The 19,301-nt window shown below is 55.7% G+C and overlaps 7 protein-coding genes across 7 annotated transcripts, besides 2 other annotated features; all 7 read left to right on the plus strand.

Annotated features, from left to right (window-relative positions):
- Positions 1-373: 373 nt before the first annotated feature.
- On the plus strand, positions 374-2,539 carry LPMP_261680 (hypothetical protein; the record flags this gene model as incomplete). Its single annotated transcript, XM_010701685.1, has 1 exon — positions 374-2,539. The coding sequence occupies one exon, from the start codon at positions 374-376 to the stop codon at positions 2,537-2,539; it is 2,166 nt and encodes a 721-aa protein (XP_010699987.1).
- A 1,147-nt stretch (positions 2,540-3,686) lies between these two features.
- LPMP_261690 (protein kinase, putative) lies at positions 3,687-6,764 on the plus strand (the record flags this gene model as incomplete). The annotated part of the gene is made up of 1 exon (XM_010701686.1): positions 3,687-6,764. One exon carries the CDS (start codon positions 3,687-3,689, stop codon positions 6,762-6,764), a length of 3,078 nt encoding a protein of 1,025 aa, XP_010699988.1.
- A 511-nt stretch (positions 6,765-7,275) lies between these two features.
- Positions 7,276-7,497: a repeat region.
- A 617-nt stretch (positions 7,498-8,114) lies between these two features.
- Positions 8,115-8,238: a repeat region.
- Positions 8,239-9,856: 1,618 nt separating this feature from the next.
- LPMP_261700 (hypothetical protein) lies at positions 9,857-11,407 on the plus strand (the record flags this gene model as incomplete). The annotated part of the gene is made up of 1 exon (XM_010701687.1): positions 9,857-11,407. The coding sequence occupies one exon, from the start codon at positions 9,857-9,859 to the stop codon at positions 11,405-11,407; it is 1,551 nt and encodes a 516-aa protein (XP_010699989.1).
- Positions 11,408-12,103: 696 nt separating this feature from the next.
- LPMP_261710 (hypothetical protein) lies at positions 12,104-13,528 on the plus strand (the record flags this gene model as incomplete). The annotated part of the gene is made up of 1 exon (XM_010701688.1): positions 12,104-13,528. One exon carries the CDS (start codon positions 12,104-12,106, stop codon positions 13,526-13,528), a length of 1,425 nt encoding a protein of 474 aa, XP_010699990.1.
- A 947-nt stretch (positions 13,529-14,475) lies between these two features.
- Positions 14,476-14,904, plus strand: LPMP_261720 (hypothetical protein; the record flags this gene model as incomplete). The annotated part of the gene is made up of 1 exon (XM_010701689.1): positions 14,476-14,904. The coding sequence occupies one exon, from the start codon at positions 14,476-14,478 to the stop codon at positions 14,902-14,904; it is 429 nt and encodes a 142-aa protein (XP_010699991.1).
- A 934-nt stretch (positions 14,905-15,838) lies between these two features.
- On the plus strand, positions 15,839-16,831 carry LPMP_261730 (hypothetical protein; the record flags this gene model as incomplete). The annotated part of the gene is made up of 1 exon (XM_010701690.1): positions 15,839-16,831. One exon carries the CDS (start codon positions 15,839-15,841, stop codon positions 16,829-16,831), a length of 993 nt encoding a protein of 330 aa, XP_010699992.1.
- A 991-nt stretch (positions 16,832-17,822) lies between these two features.
- Positions 17,823-18,458, plus strand: LPMP_261740 (hypothetical protein; the record flags this gene model as incomplete). Its single annotated transcript, XM_010701691.1, has 1 exon — positions 17,823-18,458. One exon carries the CDS (start codon positions 17,823-17,825, stop codon positions 18,456-18,458), a length of 636 nt encoding a protein of 211 aa, XP_010699993.1.
- Between the last annotated feature and the right edge of the window lie 843 nt (positions 18,459-19,301).

Consider the following 19,301-nt stretch of genomic DNA (forward strand, 5'->3'; position numbering starts at 1 on the left):
CCAAGGAGGAAACAGGAAATGGCAGAGAAGTGGAATGAGTATGAAAAGTGATGGGACAGTGCGACGTCACGCCCTCAACACAACCTGCACATGAAGGTGGCTGACTTTTATTTTACGACATAGCTCCATCGAGTGATGACTCTGCAAAAGCGACTTTTCGCTATGCTCTTCTGCTTCTCTTTCGCACTTGCGCCATCGTCCCTTAGCGACTTCCATCGAACGTCTCCACTTTACGCGTACCGTGGCGCCGTGAAGCTGACGGCCGGCGGAAAAAACAGTATTCTCCCCGCCTCTTCGTTGGATACTTACTCACATAATAGTTTCTAACTTAGCCTCTGGCGTGCTTTGTTGCAGCATTACGTTGGTGACGCCGATGGTGAAGAAGGCCGAGAACCATGCACGGGTGCTGCGCCCCGGAGAGTCGATAGCTCTCAGTCGCAAGTCTTCAGAGTTTGAGATTGTACTGTTCCGTCCGAGGCACCACGATCGTGCCAAGGCGGCAAAGGGTTCTGCACTGGAGGCGGAGGTGACTGCTAGCTCGCCTGTGAGAGACTCGTCTCAAGAGCCTATGAACTACACAGGTGGTGTCAATACCGCCCTCAGCAAGGCAAGGATACGGATCTCATCTACGGGGAATGAGGTAGGACACGGCGAAAAGAGGAGAAGTGGTGGCGGGTACGCAACCTTACGTTCCTCTGCGCTGGGACCTAGGGACGCAAGCGAGGTGGTAGACGTCGACGAGCGGACTGCGGCCCCTTTCGCACCGGGAGCGATGGGTGGAGGGAACGAAGGGAGAGCGCCAGGTAACGTACCTGCGGATGCCCCGCTCTTTTTTGACACGGCAGTGTGCATTTTCTACGACGAGCTGGCCAAAATGGACTACGTTGCCCCGGGACGCACTACCATTGATTCCAAGGGACTTCACTACAAACCGCACCTCGTCGTGCTGGGAACGGAGTCGGCCCCAGGTGGCTACTGCAATTTCAACATTACCCGATCCGACGGAGAGCCTTTGGGAGACGGCGAGGACGACGCATTCGAAGAGGACTCCAGCATTCTTGTCAATCGCACCGCCACGAGCAACGGACCCGTTACTATGGCAGCTGCGGACGGTGTGGAGGTGAGTCTGCGTCGTCTCAGCATGTGCGCCGGGTTTCTCGTCTGTGCAACTTTATTCGGCAAAGACACATGCTTGAACCGCGAGCGCAATGTGTTCTACATGGTGAGGCGACCGAGGAGCTCGACGCCGCTCTGCTTGGTGCCGCTGTGTATGTACCGCGAGCCCAACAACAGCTGCGTTTCTCTCATGGTGCGCAAGGTTAGGCTTCATGGGGAGACTATTTGGGAGCTCGTCAGCGTGAGCGAGCCACTGCCATTTAAGGATATGACGAGTCTTATCATGAAGCTTCAGGGGCGTGGGTTAACTGATCCAGCTCATTTTGCACGCGACTGTGAGCTGAAAGCTGTGGCTAACCGAGGTGGCGACGGCGCCGGTGGAGGGACAGAGGAGGATGTGCTCAGTAGCAGTGGGCAAAGTAGCAGCACCGAGCTGGAGGCCTCGGCCTCGCATAAGCGCCTCAGCGATACTCTCGAGCAGGAGCGCAGTCGAACATCTATGCGTGCGTCGCTGACTGCTGGACGTCAGTACCTGCTCCCGTCCAACCGTACCGGACGCACCTTCTCCACTTTACTCATTGATGTGCCGCGAGTGACCCGAGAGGGGAGACGCCAATACAGCGTTGGCAAATCTCATGTTCAGACAGCTTTGTTTGATGGGGACACCTCTGAAGTGGACGAAGTGCTTGACGACGCGATGCGGGCGGTGGTGCCTTGCTATGCAGATGCCTCGCTTGTGCGGTACGAGAACGGCGCCTACAACGTCGGGTCAAGGGTAGACAATCTTGTCGCACACTACGTCGGCCATCGCGAGAAGTACGGACTCGATGCCGCTTCCCAGCGTTCGACCGGTGTTGGGCGGCCGGGAGGTTCGAGAGACGAGCTGCTTCCATTTCTAGGTGCGTTGCGAGTGCGCTCCTCGGCAGACTTGGTGACGCCGCTTCCGGTGCTCGATCGCTGCCGGTCCGATGATAGCGAGATTGCTGCAAGGCCCAAGCTTCCTGCGGACCTGCTGTTCACCTCGCAAGACAGGCTACTTGCTGCCGGAACGCAGCAACACCGCGGCTCCATGTACGTGAGCACAAAGAAGCGGCACAGTATACTCGGGCAAGCCGGCCGTAGCTCGTCGCACCGCAGATCGGGGGGTCGAAAAGGGAAGGGGCGGGCTCCTTCGGCGCGTGCTGGTGGAACGGGTCTGTCAAGGACGAGGAAGAAGGCTAGGGGTGCGCGTGGGTCGAAGCCCACATCTCGTATCCCAGGGAGTCGCAGCACCAGTGGAAGCCCGCAGCCCCCCCCGTCGTCCTCATTGGCACACAAGCTGACTGCACACAAAATGCATAGCCGCGTTTCAAGCGGCAAGTCTCGAGGCCGAAGCGGGAACCAAACGCGATCTTCCGAACGGTCAGGTGATGTTGCTGCGTAATCGCGCCTCTTTTCACCTCCGACGCAAGCTGACACAAAGCGCTTATGGGACTTGCACGAATCCCTCAATCCTTGTCTCGATTACCGCACATGTTTAGTCGTCCTTCACACAGGAAGGGGGACGTGAGAAGCACGACTCTTATCTATGTAAACTACACCTTCTTTGCCCCTTCGGTCCTTTTTTCGTTCCTCTGGTCACCTCTTCTGTGAAACACTTGAGGGTTTCTTGCGTCTCTCTCTACATTGCTTCCTTCTGAGGAGCTGTCGGTTAGTGTGCGAGCACTCTCCCTTTTACTGCTTGCATGCTGTTTGTGTTCCGGTGTGGAGACGCGGATTTGAAGTCAAACAGCAGAAGGACAGGAAGCTGGTACTTTGACGCTACGCTAAAGGGCACAACCTCTAAAGCCCTGGGGTTGTCGATGTGTGGTTCTTTTCTTTTTGTGTGGGGCGAGGGGGCCAGTTCGCACCCTTGAGCCAGAAAAGATTGGACGCGTGCTCGACGCCCATTTTTCAAGGGTCTGCAGCGGTGCTGGACGAACCGTGCGTAGCTGTGTTTGCGTATGAACCAGGTGTTCTCTGTTCGGGGCACCCGTGTGCGATGCCGAGCGTTGTCAGGGGCCGCTCCGTGGTGGTTTCTGTCTTCTGGTGCTCACACTGGTGATTTGAGCAGCTTTCTTGCCCTACCACACGAGCCTACCTGGTCTTCAATTTGAATTTCGCCTTTCGGCATCGCTGCTCCCTCGGAGAGGCTTATGAAGGCTTTGCTGTTGCCTTCGGCTGCCTCTCTCACTTTCACTTTCACTTCTCCCACTCCCTCTTACATCCCTTTTTTCACCTTTCTGCCCTTTCATTTGTTGACCGTGCTCCTTGACTGTGAGCAGTGCGCAGCTCGTCGAAAAGGCTGTAGAGCCGTTTGTTTTCTTGTCTTATTTTACACTTCCGTGCTTATTCGCGCTGTTCACGCTTTGTTTTTCCTTTTCGCCTTTCGCGCTTTTCTCCTCTCCGTCTCCTTAATATTACTCCGTCTTTGCCTTCCCATGTACCACAGTTAGCAAAACAACGAGAGCGCAGTTTCAGAGTGAAGAAGCAACGACTATATAGCCAAGAAACAAAAGGAAAAACAAGATACACTCGCGTCAGTTTTGGGGATGCTAGCGCATCCCATCCTCGCCTCCGAGGATGACGAGGAGTATGTAATACGGGTTATCTTCTACTTGCCTGCCCTCCTCGAAGCGTACTTCGACGCAGTCGAGACGATTTGTGCGGAGCCGTCCTCGCCACCAGAGTCCAAAACTCGCGCAGATATTCTGCAACTCACGATTCAGCAGCGCCTGCTCGTGCTAGGTCGCGTGCCCCCTGGTGCATTTAAGAATTTCGACGAAGTGTCCGCCACAGAGACGGAGGACAAAGAACTTCCTAAACTCATTGATCAGCTGCGTCACATCTTCCTTGAGAACAAGGTGGATATTGGGCCACAGGCACTTTTGTGGCGTAAGCGGTCCCTGTCTCTGGCGAAGGAGTGTGCGGATCATATGAATCGCTGCCGCGTTCGCTTTTCCTTGAGCAGGAAGGTGCGGCGTGAGCTGTCCACGTTCGGCTCGGCGTCGTACGTATTCAGCATGATCTCCTTCGGTCTCGTAGTCATCTTTGCTTGCAGTGCTCTTGTCGTCATATCAGCGGTGCATCCTCCACTGGCGACTGGACTGGGCGTCGGTTGTGTTGCTTGCGTGCTTCTTGTCCTCTCTGCGTCCCTGATGTCCTTCAACTGCTTCACTGCGGTGCGCTCCTTGCATATATTATACTCGCAGCTCTTCCACGAGTACTTGATCGCCGGCGGGTCACCGTCTGATATCCTGCTGAATTCTTTGCAAGAGTCGTCCTTCAAGCCGCGGGGAAAGGACGGGTCGCGGGATACTGAGATGAAGCAGCTGGAAATGGGTCGGGAGACCAAGACAGGGTTCTACACCATTCCGTACGGCGGTGGGAGCAAAATCGGGTACATCGAGGGCAAGCAGCTGGATGCACAGGTGGTGATGATCGCCTTCGACAGCAACTACCATATTACCTGGTGGAATAACGCGGCGGAGGTGATGACGGGCTTCTTGCAGGACGGGTGCATCGGCAAGCCGCTGAATGAGCTTGTCCAGTGCTTCAACCGCGAGGATGTGTGCTCCCTCATCAAGCGCACACGTCGCGGCAATCTGCTTAAAATCAAGCTCCGCTCCCTCACTGCCGCCCCAACGACGCTCAGTACCGTGGTGACACCGATTCTGGACAGCGACAACAAGCCCATCGGCAATGTGCTGATCTGCGCTAATTCGCTGGATAACCTGAGAGAGTACCGCATTTATGTGCACAATTATCAAGTAAGCGAAACCATTGGTGCCCTGTCCTTGTTGTCGGAGCGCTCTTCTCTGTCACATGAGAACTCTATTCTCATCAACTCCCTGAGACGCTTTGTCAAGAACGGTCTGGCAAACCATGTGGAGACCCTCGCGCGGGAGATGGAGTCTGACTGGGACTGGACGAGCGTGGAGCAGCTGCTGGGTCGTGCCTTGGGTCAGCGGATCGGAATGCATGAGGTGATTGTGGACCCATTGTTTCCACCCACGCTGTGCGTCAACCCAGACGTGGCCAAGACGTTTGGGACTGTGGTCGAGATGTCCAGTGGCCGCTGTACGGTCACACTGCAGATGCTGAACTTGACAGGTAACGTCTTTTCGCTGGCTGTGACCGTGCTGCTTGGCCCCAAGTGCCAACCGTGGGATCAGGCGCAGCTGGAGGAGCAGCTGGAGCAGCTGTTGCGCAGCACGGCAGGAAGTGTGTATTTTCTTGAGGAGCGCGTGGTGCTACATTTTCCGTGTCAAGTGGCACCGATATTGGAGGATGGCGACGAGGGCGACGCCAACCCTACTTCCGACCAGGCGCTGCAGATCACGCAGGCCAGGGCCATCATCAACTGCACGGTGAACGTGGTGACCGCCATCACGAACATGGTAGACCAGCACAGCCTGTCCCTTATCCTGCTCAAGACCATGTTTGTTTCTCTCGCCAGCGTACGTGAGCGCAGCGACCTCGAGCAGCGCTTGTCTGCCCGCCCGTGTGACGTGGATGTGATTATTTGCGACAGCGAGTGGCTCAGCTCGTCCCGTGATATCCTCATGAACAACGACCACGGCGCTATGGTAATTCCACTGATCGATGCCCAGATGCCGGTTCCAGCTGATGTGCAGCACGCGATTCGCATGCCACTTGTGCGACGGGACGTGCAGCAGCTCATCTTGGAGGTTGGCAAAGCGGTGTCCATGAAGAAGAACGCCATTTCCGCCCGTGAGGAACGCGAGCGAATCCTTACGCTGCGACAGGATTCCCCCTGGACGCGCGGCAAACTGCTAGGGCGCGGGTCGTACGGTGCCGTGTACGAGGCGACCAGCGATCTCACCGGCGGCAAGATGGCGGTGAAGATGTTCTACTTCTCCCAAAACGTCGAGTCATCGATCAGCACCTTGCTGAATGAGATCTCCATCATGTGTAGTCTAAATCACCCCAATATTGTACACTATTTTCACTGTGAGCGAAAGGACAACAATGTAAGCTTGTTCATGGAGCTGTGCGAGGCCTCTCTAACGGACATCATTGTAGGACGGCGTCAAAAGCCGGCTCACCTGTCCGTCGTGCAGATCATTCGACAAGTACTGACCGCCATTGCGTACTTGCACAGCCGAGGGATCGCCCATCGCGATATCAAGCCGCAGAACATTCTTCTAAAGGGCGAGACGGTGAAGTTGACCGATTTTGGCACTGCAATCCAGGGCAGTGCGGGCAAAGAGGTACGAGGCACATTCCGGTACATGGCCCCAGAGGTTTACAAGGGTAACCCCCACTCGCTGAGCTGCGACATATGGTCTATCGGCTGCCTTGTATGCGAGCTGTTCGCGTGCCCGACCGCCTTCATGGAGAACTCAGCGCTGCTTGGCGAGATGGCACCCACCACAGATTATCTGACGAAGGTGCCGCAAAACATGGCCTTGATCGACTTTTTGGAGAAGTGTTTCCAACTTGATCCTGAGCGGCGCTGGGGCGCTGGTGACCTTCTCGTGCATCCTCTTCTTTCTGGCAATACCGCAACATCATCTCTGGTGAAGCTAGAGACAATTTTTGACGCGAAACTCGCCAACCCTCTAGACCCGTCAAACCACTCTATCTTTTCCTTACGGTCTGCGTAAGAGAGTGAGGCGGCAGAGGTACAAGAAGACCAGGCGCCAGGTGACCCTTGACTGCCTCCATACCACGCGTATGCACTGTCTCCACGGTAGGAAGGACCGCAACTGACCGGCGTGTTCCTTCTTTCCTCGTGCTTTCCTCTTTTTCGTTATGTTCTGCTACAGAAAGTTTCCCCAAGAAGAGGGGAGCAAATCAGATGTGTGTGATAGTCGTACGGGAACACCACCTCAAATTTTCTCATGCTCTTTTTCCCTTTTGCCTGCGTAAGGTGGTCATACTGCACCTAAGACAGGAAGGAGAAAGGGAGGGAGCTTGTCTTGGCAAGGCTGTGCGACGGCAGCAGAAAAAGCGAACGCAGAGCACAGTGCTCCTCTTCCTTGTCGTGTGTGCGTGTGTGTGTGTGTGTGTGTGTGCGTGTGGGTTTGTTGTAGTAGATACGTCAGTCTTTTTTTTTTTGCCCTTCTCTGCTTTCCCCCCTTTACCCTTTATTTTTTTCTGTAAGTTGTTTTCGCTGTGTGCAAGTGCCTAAGTCCCTCTGGCAACGATCCACCAGCGCGTATCCGAAGAAGGGACGAGGGAGGACAAGAAGAGCCCGTTAGATGCGTGACTCAATTGGACAGCAGACGGTTCTTCCTAGACGACCAGTATTTAGCCGTGGTGCAGGAGAGGTAGATGGGCTGTGGTGGTGGTCTGCGCGTCTAGTTTGCTGGCTTGCTCGTGGTGGAAATGACACGTTTCGAAAAGAAATGTGCGCCTGTCTGGTGCTCTTGATGTAGGGACATTGTCGTTTGACGTGTTTCCTGTCTCTACGTTCTGTACCCATGTCTTCCCTCCCTTCTCTTCCTCTTATATCCACCACGACGGATGCGCATGTTCGAATCCGATTGCCATGCATTTTTCCTTTCCTATGCCGCATGTTAGACACGAAAAGGCGCAAAAAAAAAAGAAACGCACACTTACAGATGGACATCTCTGACCCACACGTTGAAAGAGAACCCGCATATCCGAACGAAAACAATACACAGGGTTGTCCACGCCGATGCACGGCAACGCTGACGCCTTCCATAGGAGCTTGTTCGCAGTGAATGGGCGGCTCTCAAGTCTGGCGAGATAAAGGAAAGAGAGGACACGATGTATAGGGAGCAGTGATAGAAGCGACAGGCGGGAGGTCACGCTGAATGAATTGCCGCACACTCCCAGCCGCCTCTCAGTTTCGTTTTCTCCCTTTTGATGTATGCTGAACGAGCAAAAACAACAAAAGCAGCGAGGGGCGCAAGAGAACAAGCAGAAAGAAAGTAGAGGCGTATAGCTTTCAATTACAGCTGTTGCGTCCTTTTTCGCTTTGATTCCTTCGCTGCCCTGATGACGCTGGCCACCTCAGCGCGTGGCATCCAGCGTCCGGCGCTCCCGCCCTGCGGCGTGAGGAAGCCAGGCGGCAGCCCACCCCCCATCCCTGCCAATGCCGCGCCACGTCTGTAGACGCACCTCGGGCTAAGGTGGCAGCCTCAAAACTGTCTCAAAGGATGTGTAGCTGTGAGCTCGAGTAGGGCGGGATACTTTGCATGATATTCGCTGCTGAAGAGGATGGAAACTTTGGCGTGTTTCATTGGTTTAATGATACATTTGGGGACACACGTGCGACGGCTGTGCGACCAGCGTGGCACAACAGTACTGCACCACTGCGCGAGTGGTTTACGCCCAACGGCAATGACGACGCTACTTCCAATCACAACTGCGAGCTCGTGCACAGGCTCGCTGCAAATGCAAGGCGGCTGTTCACGGTCCCCTCGCTGGACTTCTCTCTATCTTACGTGGATTGATGTGGAGGATAGTTGGGGTCGCACCCCTGCTCTGTGATGCGTCATGGGCCGATCCAAGAAAGGACGGGAGGTGGATATGCAGGAGGTGCTGCCCAACGCTGGCTCTAGCTGGCCACGTCGCGGGCACAATGGTTTCTTACTCTTCGATACTGCGGCACCGAAGCATTCATCCCACACAAAGTTTATGCGCTACCTGAAGCTCCATATTTCAGATACCTCTGGCTAGCCAACGACACTGATCGAAGTGGCTTTTTCTTCTCTTCTCCATTATGCACACCGCTGACACCACGTTTCGTTCACCTGCTACATGCAAGCACAACAGGTGCCATGTGAGGGACGAAAGCGAGCGACACAGGCCAGAGGGAGGGAGGCAGGACTGTTTAAGGGTGCCCAGCTCCGAGGCGCAGGTGCTCGTGATGGGGAGACTATGGGGAGACGAGTGGATTTGCTTTGCTCTGCTTCTACAGGTTTTCTTTGCATTTTTGTCGTCTTTGGTTCTCGTTTTGCTCGCCTGGCACCTCAAAAGGACGCCCACAAACTCTGTGCGTGTGAGAGCAAGGCCCAAGTCACGTGCATTCGCCAGAGAATTTGTCTTTCTCTCCCCTTTGCTGGTTTGCGGGTGCCCTTCCTCTTCTGTGTTCTCCTTTTCTCGTTCGCCTCCCTCGAGGCGAGGCGCAAGAGAGGGAGAATAAGCGAAACGGAGTGGAATGCGAGGAGCGCTTTGCTGAGTGATGGACCGCTGTAGAGTTTGCCCACCACTTGGTCTTTGAGGCATGTGACATCTGCTGTGGCCCCTCACCCTAGTCCCCCAAACATTCACCTTGACGGGCTTCTATGTATCCCTCACTGCATTTCTCTGTCCCTTTTCAGGAGTTTTCTCTAGTTGCTGTGAGCCTTGCTTGTGAATCCCGCCCTTAACAGCGATTGCATCGGCCGGGTGAACACACACACACACACACACCCAGTTTGCGCTGCGTCATACCCGAGGGGTGGGTGGGTGGGAGAAAAAAACGTTGCCTCTACAGAGGATAAGAAAGGAGGAAGCACTGCCTCGAGGAACATTGTGGCGGCACCGTATACACCCTTCGCACATACATATCTTCTTCCCTAAAGCAGCGAGTGTCTGGTAGTTCCTCTGCTCATTCTCACCAGAACCCATCCTACGCCGTTGTTGCAGCCTCACTTCTCCTCTGCTGCTTCGCACGAGGCGACGCTGCGTTTGCCGCAGCTTTCACTGCCTCCTTTTGCGCTTTTATTCAACCTTCCCTGCTCTGATGGCGTCAGAGAAAGCAGTTGAGTCGGCGAAGATGTTTTGTGGGCCGGCGCTGTATGCCGCGAGTGCCACGCATGCGCGCGTTACCCTCGCCAATGTCTCACCCAACGCTGACGGACTTCGACTCCTAGCCTCGAATGGGAACTGGTCGGAGGTGTTGGCGCTGGCTGAGCGACTCGAAACAGAGGTAGCAGCCAAGGCCCGCCGCCACCCGCTCAAGTATGCGACAGTGCCGCGGAGTACGTCTCCCCCCGAGTCTATGTTTCTAATGAGCTCTAAGCATTCCGAAGAAGAGCTGTCGACCACGCAGTTGCCTCCAGTGACCGATGTGACCGCTGCAGCCATCTCATCCTTGGGCCTCTCCACAGACGCTGCGGCGCGGAGTGCGCGACTTCCCTACGTGCTGGTGCAGGTGACAGCTAATTTGAAGATGCGACGGATTGCGGCTGCGAAGAAAGTAATCGATGCGCTAGGGGATATTGAGGGGGAGGGGTTTCGTCATCCTGTCACGCGTGAGAGCTTTGCTCCCTTCTCGCTGCGACTGGTAGCAGCCTTCCTCCCGCTCTATGTCGGAGCGCCGATGGAGGCGCAGAAGAAGCTGTATGCACTACTGGAGGAGTGCCTCCGGCATGAGCGGCAGTGTAGCGCTAACAGCACTGTCACACGCATCCCCGCTGTTCTCGGCGATGACGTGGCGAATCAATCAGCGGCCTCTGTGGCACTGCAGCGCACCTGGACACAGCGAGTGCTGCGCGTGCAACGTGTACTGCTGCATGTGCACATTCACCTGAACCAGCAGTCTTTGGCTCACAGGCTCGTGGAACAGGTGTTGTGTTCCGAAGAAATTTGGCACCACAAATTCCATGACCTTTCCGATGAGCTCTATCAGCTTCGCCACACCCTTCAGCTGCAGCAGGTCTTCTGCCTTGCTCTTCACGTCGGGGATGCCTCGCATGCACAGGTGACACACGTTGCGATGCAGCGGATTGCCGCTGTCAATGGCTCAGGAACCAGCACAGGGACGTCGCCGTCGGATGCAGTGTCCAACACGAACCTCTGCAAGCTAGTCTTGCTCTCCTGTGATGCATTCTCTGCGGTGTTCAAGGGCGAGTACAAAAAGGCTGTGATACTCTTCCACGACGTGATTGACGCGGCTTCCCACATGAAGCAGGCCTTGAGCACTGCTGCGGATGGCTCCGGCAGGGATGGACGTTCTTCTCCAAATTCTGACGGCTACATCAGCGAGAACGAACTACGCTGTTGGGTGCTTCAAGACATTTGTGCGAACGCGCAGGTGTCGTACACGACGTGCCAGGCGTACTGCAGCGACACCGACCCTGCCACGCTCATGTCCACCCTGTGCACGACGCTGGAGGGGTATGCCAAGGCAGAGCCGCATGTGCTGTGTAACTCCGATGCATTTGTGGAGAGCCTCGTGCGGTTCTACACCCTTTCCGGAGATCGCAAGGCTAATCTGAACCGGCTGGAGGATTTACTGGAGGTATTTCGTTGTGATCGCAGGTCCTTGCCGAGCCTCGAGGCGCTCGTGTAAGTGAAGATGCGCAAGTGCTCGAGGACCGCACAAACCTTCAACAACATACCCCATCGTTGCAGCACGCGCTGTCCTTTTTTTAACCCGAGAGTGAGGCTGTGGCGGTGCGCGTCGTCTTGCTCAGCGTCTGCGAGGTGTGGTTCGAGAGAGTTTCCCTTCTATCGTTTATTTTATGTCACTCGAAAGGTCTATTCAATATGTGACTGTCTTTCGTAGTGCTGCTCTGTGGTGTGAGAGTACTTGGTAAGTCGCTTGCCCCTCTCCCATTCCTCCTTTCTCCCGCTGATCAACTCTCATGACATTGCTGTTATGACCAGTTCATGCCTCTCTCGCTGCGCTGAAGCTCCACACCATTTCTCGCCAGGCTACCAAATTTTTATTTTTTATTTATATATACAAACGTTGCCATTGAATGATGGCTGAAGAGGAAGTTGGACGAGACCCCTGTAAAGCCCAGGACACGGCCGGGGTGATTCGCCCTACCCGGCGCAAAGGACGCAACATGGTCTATCCCTTTCCCCTTGTGTACTGACGTGCTTTCTGAACCAGCCTCGCTCCTCCTGCATCCTGGATATCAGCATAAGGCAGAAAGAAGTTCGTGCACTCATTCCCTCTTTTCCTGCCTCCTCTCCCTTCTGCCTCCTTCCACCAGCGATTGTCAAGTGTCTCGTCCTGCACGGGTTCCATCTAGAGCCAATGCTCCGCCCCTCGCGGCCACTGCGCCGTTCCATCGACGGGCAGCGACGGGAGAGCAGCAGCAGTCAGAGCTCTAAGGGATCTATGGCATCACAGCGAATAAGCTGCCGCTTCCATGAGACCTCGTCCTCGTTCGCGACAACCTCGACGGCAAGTTGTGTGACTGCGGCGCCGCCAGGTCCGGCCGCAGTTCCGGACTCTGAGATGACGCTTGCCGTGCCGCTACCCTCGCTGCACTCTTGCAGAGCTGGAGCGTACAAGGTGAGTGGCCTGCGTAGAGTGCACTCCCTACCCCAGGGGCTGACGTCTTCTGTTTCTGCGGCTGATTGCATGGATAACGTTGCTTCTGCTGTGGCCCGCAGTGTCAAAAGTAACTCAGATGGGCACTCTGGGCAACCGTCTTCCTCGCTGAAAGTCTCAACGCCGCACTACGCGTGTCTGCAGAGGGGTTTTGATGGCACCGTCAGGCAATCGTGCGTGCCGAAGTCAGGCCAGCGGCTCTTCACCTCGGCTGAGCTGTCGATGCTGCGTAACGAGGCCCGGCAGACGTACACACACAGACGGAGTATGGAGGAGCAGAAGGAGCTCGTCGTTGCAGAGGCAGAGGCACGCTCGCTGCTGGCTGAAGTCGCGTTGGACCGCATCGCAGCGGTATGGGAGCTTCATAGGACAGAGTGTGAATTTCGAATGCGGGCGGCGTCGGCAGCAATGCTTCCGGTGCAGTGTCTTGAGCAGCGAATTCGCCGTCGCATTAACGAGGAGGACGCGCAGCGAGATGAGCAGCTTCGCCAGGAAGGCCGCGTCGCATGGCGGCTACAAGTGGAGCTTGAAAAGACGGCTGCAGCGGACACCGGCACGCGCGAGGTAGAACGTCGAGCGGCCAGCCATCGCTTTGGCGCAGCGCTTACGTTTATCACAGTGCAGGAGATCAAGTTGCGAAAGGCTGTAGAGGCTGCGTCAGCAAAGTTTTGGGGGACATTTGCGCAGGAGGTGGCAGAAGGCAAGGCCGACGCTGAGCACCGCGCACTGGTGCGATTCCTTAACACCCCTGAGCAGCTTGCCCTCGCTGCGGCGCGCGAGCAGCGAGAGCGGAAGCGGGCGCGTCGCACAGCGAGACTACTGAAGCTATTTGAAGATCAGCAAAAGGGTTTTGTGAATGGGTGTCGGCATGGGACAGGCGGGGTATCGCTGTTTGTGGGTGACACAGTCAAGAGGGTATGTGGGCGTTGTCGTGTCAAGTGGGATGAAGGCCTTGGTTACTACGTGTCCATTGATCGCACCGTGAAGACGCACCCACCTCCGCCGCCGATTACTGCGGAAGCGGACGCAGAGGCCAATACGGTGTCACCTGTTGGGAAACAACCTCCAGCTGAGGTTGTCAAGTGCGGTAGCGTGTTGCCGCCAGTGAAGAAGGGGTTGAAATAGGCACTCCTTCCTTGGAGCTCACCGAAAGGCGAGATCGCGCCTGCTTGTCTGTGTGAACGTCGTTGCGCGCGCCTGTGGTGGCTTTCTCTTCGAACTTCGCAGACGACAAGACTTTTGCTACCCCCTTCCCAGCCACCCTCCTTCCTTCCTCCGAGAGGTGATTCTGTGCATTTATCTTCTCTTTTCACGCACCTGAGCTTTAGCTTTCTCGTTTGGATTTTCAGTGCAATCAAACTCCCCCACCCCCTCTCCGATGTACATCTCACAACTTCTCCTGTTGTACACGTATGTTTCGTTGGTACGAAGTATTCGCTCTGCTTTCTCCTCATTTTTATGCACACAGCGCATCACCTTCATCAACTACCACCTAACCCTCACTCACACGGCCGGTGGCGTCTTGTGTCACATCGGAATCATACGACTACGAAGCAGCTGTTGATAACTGACGCTTTCGAATTGCCATACGTGACGGGCAAGGACACGAAAAGAGAAGAGCGTGACAGAGGTGACAGCAATAGCCGCCATGCAGAGGACTGCCCGAGGGTGTCCTTCAGCGCCTTGTGACCGTCTATACCAGCTGCTCTTGCTCTCCTGCCTTTTGCTATCCTCTGCACGAGAATATCGGGTTTTGACTTGCGTCGCAGCTCGATTTCTACTGCTGGTAATCAAGCGGACCTGCTACCTTTGCTCTTCATTACCAATCTCCTTCCTCCCTTCACTGCCGTTCCACCTCTTCCCACCGTTGCTTCACGCCCATTGACGTGACCACCACAAGGGCGACAGATGCCCTCTTTCCCGTACCAACACACAAGGAAAAGACTAGACACCCTCTACACGCTGCACTGCAGACAACACGGCTGTATCTCACACCACACTCTGTTTCTTCTTCTCGCTACACCCCCGACCCACTTCCCTACTCATTTGCACAACGCAAGAGCGTGAGAATCATGAGTGCATACCACGAGATCATTGAGGCAGACAAAGTCTACCTGGAGGAGGTGGGGATGCGCGACATACTACAGCAGTTTGTGGCCGACGCCATGGAAAGCCACCCAGTCAACGTCTATGAGTACATGATTACGTGGGCCACAAAGAGGCAGGCGTCGTCGATTCCGTCGCCAAAGGGTGTGGCGCACCGCGGTGATGAGGAGAAGTGCCCAATAGGGGGGGAGGAGGAGGAGGAGGGCGCTGCCGCGAAGACGCAGGCGGAGGAGGAGCCAGGTGCCAGAGACCACGAGCAGCACCACTTTTCATCGAATAAAAGCTCACCATCGGGTGCTCACTCATTGAATCGCGCCAGTTCCGTAAATTCGAAAGCTTTTTCCCCCGTGGCAGCGGCCAAGTCAGAGAGGACGGAGGGCGAGGAGGGGATGTAGCAAGAGGTGCGAAAAAAAAAACGGCTGAGGTGATACAGCCGTCGCCTGTGCGCGCGCACTTCTCCCTGGCCGACTGCTGAACTTGTACATGCAGAATAGCAAAAGGAAATCGTACCGCTCTGTGATAGTGGCAGAGAACACAAGAGAGTTGCCGGGCATTGTGCAGTGGGGAGGGCTAGGCCATTCTCTGCTACGTTTCTTTCTCATTTCATATGATTCTGGGAGGCATACCCTCTATACTCGTATGCAGTCCGCATCCTTGCGGTGGTGGCATGGGGGCGACTCGCTTTCTTTTCTCATGTGGCGCCGTCGGCCTCGTCAGTGTCTCTACGGCACACTATGTTTGGAGGCCTGAGGTTGCTATTGATCACGGGGAAGGGCGTCCTGCTCTTTTTATCGTCTCACACTTTGGCCTATGCTCATGTGTGGGACCGCTTTTCGTCTTTGTTTCGTATGTTGCACAAGCACACCACTTCCCCTGTGGCATACATACATACACACACACACATGCTCACTTGTGTTGGAAAGCGAAGCCACGATGTACAACTTGCCTAGTCACACCATGATGAGAGGTATGAAGCGAGGGAATAGTGGCTCTGCGCTGAGCATCCTCGGTTCACTCCTTCGACACCGAGAGCAACCCTGAAACTCCGGCTGAAACGCGCTGCCCTTTCCAAAGCAAATATCTGGCCGGCACTTCTGATGGTGCTGTTGTTGTTCTTGCTTCGCACCCCCAGCCATACAACTGGCCCTACCATGCCTGCCTCGGTCTCTCTCCTGACACCCTCATCCCTCTTTCTCGCCTTGATTTCCACATGCGTTTCCCCTCTCTCTCTCTCTCGAGGTATCGCTTCTGCATATTATTCTTCGTGTGCCGCCCTGAGTCAGGATGTGCATACACACATGGGCACGTGGCCTGCGACCTCTCAATTCAATGTCCGCGTCTATCTTTTTCACTCATGAGGACCGTTGCACGTCACCTGCTAGGGAAGAGGTGAGGTGCCTGCGCCGTTTTGGGTCTCCTCCAAAGGCAGCGGCGGACTCGACGATGAAGAAGGGGATTGGAGCGCCTGCCGAATGCGACGCAGCAACAGCGGAGCTGTTCGAGGAGAGCGCGTGCGAGGTAAGAGTGAAGTCGACTGCTCATCATGGGCGCTGTCAGCCGCGGTGCTACATTGACGCCAGTGCCACTCTGCAAGCCGCGAGGTCGGAGCCGAGCTCTTGTGCTCGCCAAAACAGCGCGGTCGACGCAGAGGAATCAGCGCTCGCATCTGCGACCGGTGCCGAGATGCAGGACATCCCCAATGAGGCTGCAGGCGGAGAGCCTTTGCACTCGGGCGCTGGGAGTAAAGCGACACCATTGTTTTCGAAACGCCCCGTGTTGGATGTCCCGCCGTATGGCTGTTGCAGCGATGCTGGGAACGTCTCTTCGCCGACTGTGGCAGCCACAACAGTCAACTCCATCGGATGCACAGAAGTCCTACCAACGGCAGCGGTCACAATGTGGGTGCCAACGCAGTTCACGACGGCTGCCGGACGAGCGATATGTGTGCGAGAAAGGCGACTCTTGACAGCCGAATCTTCCTACTGGAAGCTCCTCCGCTTCAACCCCTCGAGAGAGGCGATTGTGGCACTGCCCAGCTCTTTAGCTGACAAGTGCGATCATGACGAGGGAGTCGTCTTTGGTGATTCTGGAGAATTTTCTGACGCAATGCTCGCAGCGAAACGGGCTGCAGAGCAGTTGCCCACTGGCGCTGCTGCTGCACTTGGCGGCGCTATCGATCAGGGATCTTTCGAGGGCGTAGCGAGTGCCACGTCACCTTTGACATCAACTTATGTTGGCTACCCGTGGGTGCATTGTTCTGTGCGACGCCGACGCGCTACATCGTGTCCGGAGCGCGTTGTCAGCTCGCAGCTATCTCTCTGAGTGTGTGGGAGGTTACAGACTACTCGCTGCCACCCTTCTCAAGCTTCTGTGCCGCTGACAGTCGCTCTTTCTACTGCCAGTATCTGGCTGCCCCCGCCGAGGGACAAGACCACCAGTAGTGTTCAGCTGGCAGTGTCGGGGATGCTTGACAGGGTTCGATTTCACTGTACTTTGCTGAGCATGCGTGTTTTGCTGTGACGCATTTCTTTGCGTGTGTGCAGAGGTGCAATAGCGGCAACCGGCTGCGCGCTGTTGTGCTCGTTTTTTTCCCTTTATTCTCAGTCTGCTGCTACCACCTGCTACCACCTGCTACCTGCGCGCGCTGCGTGGATACGGCACTGCGCTGCAAGCTCATAGGCCCACTCTGTCCCTTTCTTAGCTACGCTGCACGGAACAACGTACAAGTGAGCCAAAGGCAATCGTTCTGATAGTACCGCTCTCATTCGCGGTGAGTGGATGAAAAAGGGGGCTGGATGCGGATGCACGGTGCCGCGTGCGTCCTTTTCAGTGTTCTCCACGAACCAAAGCAAGGCGCACACAATGTCACACTCAGAGCGGAGGTGCATCGACGAAGAAGCAAAGCAAGCGGTAGTGTCGTTTCTGCTTCCTTTCTTTTCATTATGCTCGACGCCCCCTCCCCCCTCTGACGTGAGGGAATACTGCTGGTTTTCCTTGTCGCCATGCTCTCTACATTCCCGTCTCTTCCCGTTCTCCCACTTGAGCACCCCTTCTTCCCCCCCTTCTTCCCCCCCTCGACGCCCCCCTCCCCCGCGCTCTGTGATGGCCGTGCCTGCACCCGCATCGATGGCTCTCACAGTGTTTTCTTTTCATTACTTTTGTGGGCCACTAAAGCGGATGACGGTGCTCAGAGTTTTTGCACGCGTCCCTGCACCCTCATTGTACCCCCCACCCTACACCCCCCCTTTTCCCCGTTTGTGTGCACCTCTCCCGTTACACAGCGCCCCCGGCTGTGAAAGTGCACACCGCACTGATGAAGTCGACGCCTACTTCGGCTTCGTTGCCGGTGGCTCAGTCGCGCTCCTCCGACACTCGCGATGTGTTGCAGGAGGCACTCACAAACTTTGTGACGGACAGTATGTACGACAGACCTCAGATCATTCTCGAGTACATGACATCATGGGCCCGCAAGCAGCTGCTCCAGCAGGAGGGAAGGGGGGCGGCGGTAGCTGTGACCAGGAAGGTGTCGCGTTTGTCTATCACCCCCACTACCGGCGATGCGGTGACACAGGCAGTGGCCTTCTGTGAGACTTCCAACGAAGCCGATCCGGTGGAGGAGGCGGAGGCGGCGAACCGGCTGCGTAAACTCGCGGAGCACCGCCAAAAACAATACGGAGACATAGCGCAGGGTTGCCTTGATCAATACCTCATCTCGCTCGAAGACAGCGACGGGGACGTGTTCTACATAAGCCAACTCCGGCGCAAGATGGACGAGTCTCGCCTGCAGGCGAGGAGCGCGCGGACTGACACCGCTGTCGTTGCAGCGCAGCTGAAGGCAATCGAAGAAGGTGAGGGGTCAATGACGGATAAGGTGCTCGAGCAGGCGGCGCTCCTCTACGAGTACGAGCAGCGATGGGCGCATGAGAAACCGAAGAGAAACCATGCCTGATTCGGCCACATGGTGCCCTCACGCCCTTCTTTTAAGCTGTTCTCGTCCTTCCTGTCTGAATCCAGACATACATTACGCCATCCTAGACTTGGGCACGGACGTGAGAGGGCGTCTTGCCTTGTTGGGCTCTTGTCACTCTTGTTCTCAGCCTCCAGAGGGTTTGCTCGCACTCTTCCCTTCTTCACACCTCCTTTTCTGATCCTTGTCGCGTATGTCCCCTCTTAAGGTGTGCTTGTGTGTCTTGCATACGCGCTGCAAACTGCATGTTCCTCCACACTCGCCACACCCCTTATCCATCCTCACCGTTTCTCAATGTGGTGCTCTGCGGAAGGCAGCTAGCTGAACTATTTGAACCCGTCCCCAACTCTTGTTGTCGTTCTGAATATTCGTGAAGCTCTTCGCTGATGAGCGCCACTCTCCTTTGTCATCGGTTTTTTTTTTGTTTTCAAGCGCATGTTTCATGAATCATTTCCCTGACACCCCGCCTGTGAATCCGGTTACGCCAACGTGTGTATACTCGTGCGCATGTGTCTGTAGGTGCGCCCAGGTGCCTTCTTTTCCTCTGATGTAGTGCCTATTCGTGGCTCTTTCTCTGCGCGGCACGTACCCCCAGCCAGCCCATCCACAGAGCGAAACAAATACGAAACGTGCGGGACACACACGCACTCACATACGTCGAGCTTTGGCAGTTCTCGTCGCGTTGTGTGCCTCCCCCCCACCATACTCCACACCATCTCTCTGTGGGTGTCCCCTGAAACTTATGCACGTGAATCTGTGTGTGTGTGTGTGTGTGCGTGCCTGCGTTAACCCTCTCTCTTGCTAGGTACACGCGTACGAGCACGC

Source organism: Leishmania panamensis (genome assembly GCF_000755165.1).
Source record: "Leishmania panamensis strain MHOM/PA/94/PSC-1 chromosome 26 sequence".
In the NCBI taxonomy this organism is placed as follows: Eukaryota; Euglenozoa; class Kinetoplastea; order Trypanosomatida; family Trypanosomatidae; genus Leishmania; species Leishmania panamensis.